The following is a 9,260-nucleotide window of genomic DNA, read 5'->3' as shown; positions in this document are numbered from 1 at the left end:
GTGTTAGTTATTAAATGTTGTCTTTGGAGCCCAATCCAACACCGAAAAACTCAGGCTGCCACTTTAAAACAATCGTTTTCATGCCAGGCACAAACTGAGGGACAGCGAGGGGCTCAGTTGAGTGACTGCATTGAGCAACCGCACAAACAAGTCCTTTTGTTTCCCCGTCCTGCAGAACAGTGTGTCAGTGTTTAACTGTGCCATATTCCCTGAAGGGAGTTGCCCTCTGCTTATTTATCATCAGGCCCTTGAGGTCGTGCAGCAATCACCCTACATTTGACACAGTCTTTGAATGGCTACATCAGCAGACAGATAATCAGTGAGATAAAGAAGAGGATCCTCCACGCCAGCTCAGGGAGGGTTATAGTGGTGAGAGGGGGGAGAGGGAGGGAGGGCTGTGTATAAATAAAGGCCAGTGGGGCATTCACAGTCCCACGGTGTCCCAGCGCTTCACCACAACCCGACAAGTCTGCAGAAATGGCGTTTAATGGAACCTGGAAGGTCGACCGCAATGAGAACTATGACAAGTTCATGGAGCAGATGGGTGAGTGTGTGAGAGGACGTGTGTGTTTTACAATGAAGTTAGTTGAGGGCACTCTTGGCTGCAGTATGTGGCTGTTGAGTTGTGTATTTCCAAATGGTCTGACATGGCTCTGTGAGTGTCACACAGAGCAGTGAAGGGTTTATCAATCTAGCTAATGTAATAGCATCCTTTTTTTGGGCTCGCACACTCGCTTAAATTTCTGTATTTCATCTCATAAATGGAGGAATCTCGTAATCTCTCTGAACTGTTGCACAGGTGTCAATGTCATGAAACGTAAGCTGGCCGAGCACGACAACCTGAAGGTCACTATTGAGCAGACTGGAGACAAGTTTCACATCAAAGAGTCCAGCACTTTCCGAACCAAGGATATCGACTTCACACTGGGCGTCCCATTTGACTACACCCTGGCTGATGGCACTGAAGTCTCAGTGAGTGCCATAAAATAATAAAGATAAAGAAGTGGTTTGCTTTAGGAAAACATTTAAAAGCAGATGGTTACCAACAGATGTATGTTGTCTAACAGGGTGCATGGGAGATGGAGGGTGAGACGATGAAAGGCAAATTCACCAGGAAAGACAACAACAAAGTCCTGACCACCACAAGGGCTCTGGTGGGAGGAGAGCTTGTGCAGGTTAGTGAGTGCAGACATAATATGTCAATCATGATCTCGATAAATGTCTCCATAAACCAAGCGCATCTTTGTGTTTTTCCTGCAGAGTTACAGCTACGATGGGGTGGATGCAAAGAGGACTTTCAAGAAGCAATAATCTGGATGTTGGGGTTCATATTTTTATTTTTGTATAAATGACACAATATGTTTTGTATTCTAACACTAGGATGAGGCCAAGTTAAGACTTCATTGTAAAGATTTTGGATGGCACACACCTCAAAATGTCTTACTTCTTGAAAAGCTTTGAAGGAAAAGTGCTGTGCTGCTGGTACTGGTTCCTCAAGTGGGTTCAGATCAGTCAGCTGAGGAGAAAACAAGTCAACCAAACTCAAAACTGCAGTAATTTAAAGTGAACTTATTATGGATTGTATAAGGCTGAGCACAACTGGCCATCACTGATTATAGATGATTAGTGTCTGTATAGTATGGGGAAAAAAAGTCAATTTACACTTTCTATTAAAACCAACTTTCATGTCTCACTCAGTTCTGATGCCTGTCTTATTTTCAGTGTGAGTTCATCCTAAAATGTATGCCAGGAATATGACTGACAATAACCTCAATGAAGCTACAGGTCATGTGACTTCAGTGCCATGATAACTGTAATGATAAAGAACAAAGATCACATCTCGGTAATTGTGATTAAATTTTATGAGAATCTTAGGTTTATCTTTATGATATGGAGGATTTAAAAGCTAATGTTGCTATATTACAGTACATCAGGCCTGATTCCAGGTAGCCTTTGATAGCTGTTGTGTGATTTCATAGACGTCATCTGCTGTCATGTGTTGGCCTCTGAGGATAGAATATCCTTATAATATGAGTTTATCACATGATAAAGCCACAATGTAGTTCATTCAGTAGTAAAAATGCCAAATATCCTTGCCTTTAGCCATAAAGGGAAGAAAATGAATGTGCATGTAATGAGTCATTCTGGCCACGAGGGGGCAATGTGTTTTCACTTTTCCATCACTGACGCACAGGCTGTGGACAGAGCAGCCAAAATCTAGACATTTTACCTAAACTGCTTTAAAAACTTACTTTGGATCAGTAGCATTACAATTTAGAATAAAAAAATAAACACAGTGAAGCTTAATTAAAAGTATGGTACAACAGTTAGATGGTCAAAAACATTGTGTTGATATCTGAGTGTTGTCTTGTCGATTAGAGTTAGGTGATAATATGGAAGCTTGTCCAACACAGGAGAAAAAAGTTTAACTTTCTTACATTAATAAAAAAGAAAAAGAATCATATTTTGACCACCTGAGACAAAAATGAACTTCACTATATCAATCATGTTGTGATGGTCATACTTTAACTATGACATCAGCAGTAGCAACATCATCATGAGCAACATTACAGAGAAACACCAGAATATATAAATCATGTACAACTGATATCTAACAGTCGGTATAATCGTACTCTGCACCCACATGCTTGTGCACTGGCTAACATGATGTCTATCATCGATGAATCCCAGCACCCGCCTGAGTGGCATCCTGCAGCATGGATGGTAAAAGCCTGCCATGTACCACATTCATCTTTCAGAGGCGGGGGGAGCTTTGAATACCAGTTTTCCCCTGATCGCATAGTAAGGAGAGAAGTCCCCTGACACTGTTCTGATGCTGGAGGGCTGAGCAGATTTCAGTGTAAGGGAGAAGTGTGCTGGTGGGCATTTTTTCTTAATGTTTTGATGTAGAAAGTGAATTTCATGCTTTGAGTGCTTGAAGCAGCAACATAGGAGAGAAATATATGTAAATCTTATGTTGTAACAGACTGAAGAATCCATTCATTTAGATTTTACCAACTAAAAAAAGCAGCATATACATTTAATTCTTATATTAGAATTTCACATTGTTCTTTTGTAGCAGTAAATATCCCAGCACCGTGTTGTAGATGGAGACTGTACTGTCGTTAAAAAACCACTGAGTTGTGCTGTGGAGCTCTTTATTTTTTATGGATAAGGGCCTCGTCTGCGGTATGATGTCATCCTGAGTCAGGCTATCATATGACACACTCTTGTTTGCATAGACACACTCATGCACACACCTACATAATTATTGGATCTCAGATCAGATTATTAAACCAATATCTCCCTGTAATCATCTGGAATCTGGTCGAGCAGACAGAACCAGCATGAAATCAGCGAAAAACAGGAAAGCCGTGGGAGAGTTAGCCTTTGGTGTTTTGATTGCTGAGAGATTGAGGGCACAGGGGCCCACCCAAGGGAGGTGGAAGCTGTGGATGAGTGGGGAGGAGGAGGAAACTAATGGGAGGTGGACAAGGAAAAGACAGAGAGGACAAGAGGAGCATTTAAAGGACAGCGCAGGAAGAAGCCACTCCTTGCCCTCCACTCCTTCCCAGCTGTAAAATCAAATTCAGTGATTCACTCTTTGGCTTATTAGACAGAGCGGTGATCACAAAGACATCAGAGGTGTCTGTGGGGAGTGCCGGGGTTTTTGTTTAAGCAACGTTTCCAAGAAGGCACGGCAACTTTCTGGCCAATCAATGTTTAGACAATGACTGTGCAGGCCTTTGCAGAGACACACACACACACTGATGAACAATGACTCAGTCATTAGTCAGTGCTGAAAACAGCATCCAAATGCTTTTCATTTTAAAGCCAAGTCACTATACTGTACATGTTTAGATGTGGCAAGTACCAAACCTGGTTATACTTACAGGAATTTAAGGGAGCACAACATGAAACCAACTGGCTGCAGTCATAACAGTCCAGCTGGTCAACAATAATATTCTGACTAAGTAGCCTATAACATGAAGGAAGTTAAACTGGGCCCATGCACAGTTGGACGACAGTGGGTGTTGAAACCTAACCTAAGTGTATCTTTCCCAAAGTCAGCTCACCCACCATATACAGTCTGTTGTTGATCCAAGAGTGGCTTCCCAACCCAAACTTGCATGCTTTATTGCTAGCCAGTACTGAGCCTGTGCTAATTCACCAAAAGGGAGTCACTGCCAGAACCCAGAGATGTGTCCAGACTTTAATCTGTGAAAATCACCCGAGTAGCCTTCATAAGACAGGAAGTGTAGAGTGACAAAAAAATGCAGCAGGAATGCTGTGACATAGTGTGTGTAATGATGTGCTCTGATGCAAAGAGACAATTACGATCAGTGTTAGACTGTGAGAAATAGAATATAACCTCTATATTTAACTAAGTAAATTATGTATGGCCTTGACACTGTACGGATTCATTTTCCTTTTATTCTGATTTATCTCTGCCAGAAAGTCCAAATTTCAGTATTATCTCTCTAATCTGACTGCTTATTTTGTTGGCTTTACTCCTATTGGGGCTTAAAACAACTAACTGGTTCAGAAACTTCAACATGGGCACATTATGGAAGTAATTTTAGGAATACGTAATTAGTTTGATGCTTCAGCGTAGCTGTAGATCCTCTTAAGCAGGAACATTTATTTGCCATGTTGCAGCCATGAGTCTCAGACAACATTAACACCTGTAGTATTTAAAGGTTTTTCTTTAGGTAATGACACCATTACAATGTGCTACTAGGTGATGAGTATGTACCTTTGTGCACAAAAGCACTTTTATCCCCTTCTTCACTGTGCTCCAACACCCTGCATGAAAAGCCTGAGGCACAAGCAAATGTGCATGTCATGTGAGAAGCTGCTGCGTACCACCTGGTGTGACTAAGCTGACAAGAAAGAACGGAGACAGTCAAGAGAGAAACTAAATTGGCTTTGGCCTCTGTCTCAGGAGTAGCCAGCTCCTGGATTTGTCGGACTATTCTTATAGAGGGTAAAGAGAGGTCTCCATGTCCCCTGGCACACAAACCATTTTATAGGATCCCACATCATGTTTTCATGGTCCTCTGGGATTGTGGGGGAGGTGATAACGATAGACAAGTGTGATAGAGGAAAAGAAAATGCCGCTGTATGCAGGTGGATCTTCAAACGAGTAAAAGACACCTTGTAATCTTCTCAGCTGGTCTTAATTCTTTCCATTATATTCCTGTTTATATTTGCTGCATATCTTTGGATAATTCATCTTTTTCTATACCTGTATTAATATTCAACACCAGCAATACTATCCTTTGAATTATTCTTCATTTATGTACAAAAATGCTGAAATGAGTGTTTTATTTCATTTTATTTATTTATTTTATCATTTTATTTTTATCTTATTTATTTCTTTATTTTCTGAGTAAACAGGCAGCATGATGTCCTCTGCAGACTACAGCACAGGTGTGGTCACCCGCTGGAGGTAAAACCACAAAGACGGAAAAAACACAAACCAAACACGAGTCGGCTAAACAAGAAGCAAGGTCCAATGAGTTCAATGTTTCCTAAGTCAGAACTTATCATGGCATTTAAGAAAGGTGGAAAGGACTAAAACATGTTGCTTTTTTGTTTTGTGTACCAAATTGAAGTAATATTTAAATTTTTCCAATTTATTTATTTGTTTGTTTAGCATACCTCAAACTGCACAGCCATTAATGTTCAGTTTCTCTTTTATCCAGTTCAGGGTTAATGGGAAGGGCTGCAACACGTCCCGTTAACCATATGTCAAGATGCAAGGCACACTCCAACAGGTAGTCAGCCAATTGCCTCCATGCAGACAGGTAATCATCATATTTACTCTTAAAAACAATTTTCTAATGTTTTTTGCTCATATCTGGATGACTGCCAGGGGACCTCACTTGTACTCGCAGGTAAATTCGGTAAAGAACTGTCCGACATATTACTATAAACTGTAAGGATAGTGACAAACCATCATCTTCAAGGAAGACATGGTGTTGAAAAAAAAATCCTGAATGCCTGACTGGTGAAATCAAATAAAAAAACAACAACAGTAGAACTAAAGCCTATGTTTAAGAGTGAAAGTAAGAGCATTGTAATGTGCACAGCCTGAAAAAAAAAACTCAAGGAATTGGGATTGAACAGTTGTGTAGTCATAGGAAAACCACTTATCAGTGAGATTAACTGGAGAAAAAAGGCTTCAATTTGCTCGAGAGCATAAAAAATTTGACTCTGGAACAATGAAACAAGGTCATGTTAATAAGTCCAGATATAGCCTGTTCTAGAGTGATGGGAGTATTAGGGGGAAAAAGACAGACGAAGTGATGTTGCCATCATGCCACCTGCCAGGATTCTTCATCAGCAAAGTGTGTCAGCTTTTTGATGAAAGTCTCTTTATTTTGGCCAGACGGTGTACTTTGCCGTAGCATCAACCTGATTGCTTAGTAGTATGAATTGGTCAAAGCAGGTAAGCTAAGGCTAACAGTGTTTGTAAAAAAAATAAATAAATAAAAAAGAAAATACTTTAATTCCAAAGGGAAACTGCAGTAATGTAGTACTTATTATTATTTTACATAATGTCTCTTCCAGAAACATTTTTATCTCATCTGTTTTTTGTTTTTATTTTTCTGTCCAGGTAATATATATTCAAAAATTGTTTCAGGAGGAACAGGAATGAACGAAGCACTGTTTACATCCTAGAAGAGATGAGGACAACAAATACTCAAATTTGACTGGAAATGCAAAACATTAGCGATCTACAAGTACGGTCAGAGCACACTTCTTCCTGAGGAAGCTGAGATCCTTCAAAGATCCTGTCAGAGAGAGAAAATAAGCAAACAAAAGAGGAATGCTAATGTTTGTTAGCATACTGTACAGCATTGTGAGGAAACAACAGTGTGTTCAGTCAGAGGCTTCTTCAAGTACACTGCACATGAGCAAGGTCATTCCTCAATCGATTCCTGGAACAAGCCACAATTATGAATCCATTTTTATTTTTATTAATTGCATCAACATTATGTATTAAGTATTTTTCCTTTAATTTAATGTTTTGTTCTTTGTTGTGTGGCTCAGAAACCCCACATTTCCAACATATCAGAGACAAATAAGTCAGTCATTACAACGAGGACGATGTCAATCTTTAATGGCAGATGGCCTAAAATGTCTTCATTGAACATTTCCATAAAAACTTTTCAATTTGATCACCTTTTTTTTTTGTTTCAGTCTGACAAACCTCTACAATTCGCTGAAATACAGGTTCTCCTTACAGCGGCTAAAGTACATAATTATCAACAATATTGTATGCATTTAGAAAAAAAAAAAAGAAAGACAAAAGAAAACACACATGCGGTGAACATGCACAACACACAGCTACACACAGTATACTGAACCAAGTAAAGGGAATATCTTTCATTGACGGAAGGAGGGGTCATTTTTTAATTTCCAGCAACTTTTGTACCATACTGCTGATAAGAATCCATTTGTTCAAGGAGCATATTTTTCTCTGGATTTCACAGTGAGTTATGTAGGTATAACAGTATTCACATATCACACATAGACTGTTTCAATCAGACAGCTACAAAGAAACAAAAAGAAAGAAGGTATAGAAAAACGATCGAATGAATTATACAGTTAAACTTACAATAATACTTACAATGAATTATAGTTTGGGGCATCTTCTGTGAATTTTTTAAAACAAAATACCCATTAAAACCACACACACGCACATACCCACACACATTTTATATAAATACTTGTTCTAATAAATTTGGTGCCACTCGGGGCTTAAAAACGTCTGTAAAAGCATAAACTGCTTCAGAAAATCAGGTGATATGATATACCTGCATGGTGCATATTATCATAATTCACTGCAAACACTCACTATATGATTTCATCGTCCCAACATGACTGAACATATCTAGGCTAAACAAAGCAGGGAAAATGTTTTCTTACAGCATTTCAGCTTTTGATTGTCACATCACTGCGAAATGTGACCTTACCGGAAAAGTACAAGAATCTTTTTTTTTTTTTCATTTTCTTTTTTACAAATCTGAGAAGAATGACAATTTTGGCATCAAAAATGTTGCAGAAATATGATCACTTCATGATATGTCATACAGCAGATACATTATTGCAGAACCCAGAAAGACACCAGATTACAAAAGATGATTTTCTTTCCACCCCTATCATTACGATGTAAATTCAAACTTTACAAAAGCAGGTTGAATCACACTGGCTTCCTAAAAATAGACAAAAGAGTCAAATTGCTTAAAGTGAATATCCTTTCAGACGCGAAGTGGCTCTTTACAGTGACACCAAAAGGGACATGCAGCAAAAATAATGTCATACTTCATAAGAAATCAGACTGAGGACTACAAAGCAGTCAGAAATGGAATAATTCCACAAGCCTAGATAGCTCTCCAGTGTAAAAAAAAAAGCCTTTGGTCTTTTGTTTCTTTATACTGTTTCTGTCCTCCTGCTACACAATGAGGGAGCAAATTCCTAATAATAGCAGGGCTCAGTTTGCCATGTATTGCCGTCTCTGGGATCACTCTACCTTCACCAGCAATGGCTTATTCCTGTCAATGCCTCTTTGAACGCATCTGATTACCACAAACTGCAAATTTACGAGCTGGATCAGGTTGTCACTCAACGCTAACATCACTGCACAGCTGACCAGACAAAAAAAATGACTTCTGTGTTTGCTTAACAGTTAAAAAAAAACACACACACAAACACATAGGCAAACTGAAATCTACACAGTTATGTAGAAAGGACATGTAGGAAAGCGACAGGACTGCTTTGGTATGGCAGGGTGACTCATCACTTTATAATGGCACAAAACAAAAAATGCCAAGAGGAAAAAGTTCCTCACACACCTTTAACACAACATAAACCAATCAAAACATTTCGACATTGTCTTGATTACAAAAATACCTTTTTGTATTTCTTTAAAATATCTAAAAATGTACAGCATGTTTTTTTTCTCTTTGTTTTATTTTTTTTTTTTTGCAAATTCATGCTTCAACATGTATTTATTAATCATAATAACATTAATATGAATGATATACAGAATAGTAATAATTATGATCGTATAACATTACCCAGTAGCACTTTAGCCACACTTCCACTCGTCCGGCTTTGCAGAGTGGCTGCATATAACGTTTTCACTCCTCTGGTGGTCAGTTCTTCCAACGTTAAAAAGGCGATGCGGTCGATCAAAAGGGCGTGAGCTCCTTTGCTGTGTATCAGAGGATGTGTAGCCAAAGCGCTGC

At 39.0% G+C, this 9,260-nt stretch overlaps 1 protein-coding gene across 1 annotated transcript; it reads left to right on the top strand.

Moving 5' to 3' along the window:
- The first annotated feature begins 406 nt into the window (after positions 1 to 406).
- LOC306768896 (fatty acid-binding protein, intestinal-like) lies at positions 407 to 1,675 on the top strand. The gene is made up of 4 exons (XM_079257365.1): positions 407 to 544; positions 800 to 972; positions 1,068 to 1,175; positions 1,261 to 1,675. Exons 1-4 carry the CDS (start codon positions 478 to 480, stop codon positions 1,309 to 1,311), a joined length of 399 nt encoding a protein of 132 aa, XP_079113491.1. The 5' UTR covers positions 407 to 477; the 3' UTR covers positions 1,312 to 1,675.
- Positions 1,676 to 9,260: the final 7,585 nt, after the last annotated feature.

Source organism: Telmatherina bonti (assembly GCF_933228915.1).
Source record: "Telmatherina bonti genome assembly, chromosome: 18".
Taxonomy (NCBI): domain Eukaryota; kingdom Metazoa; phylum Chordata; class Actinopteri; order Atheriniformes; family Telmatherinidae; genus Telmatherina; species Telmatherina bonti.
This window is presented reverse-complemented; position numbering and strand designations above follow the sequence as displayed.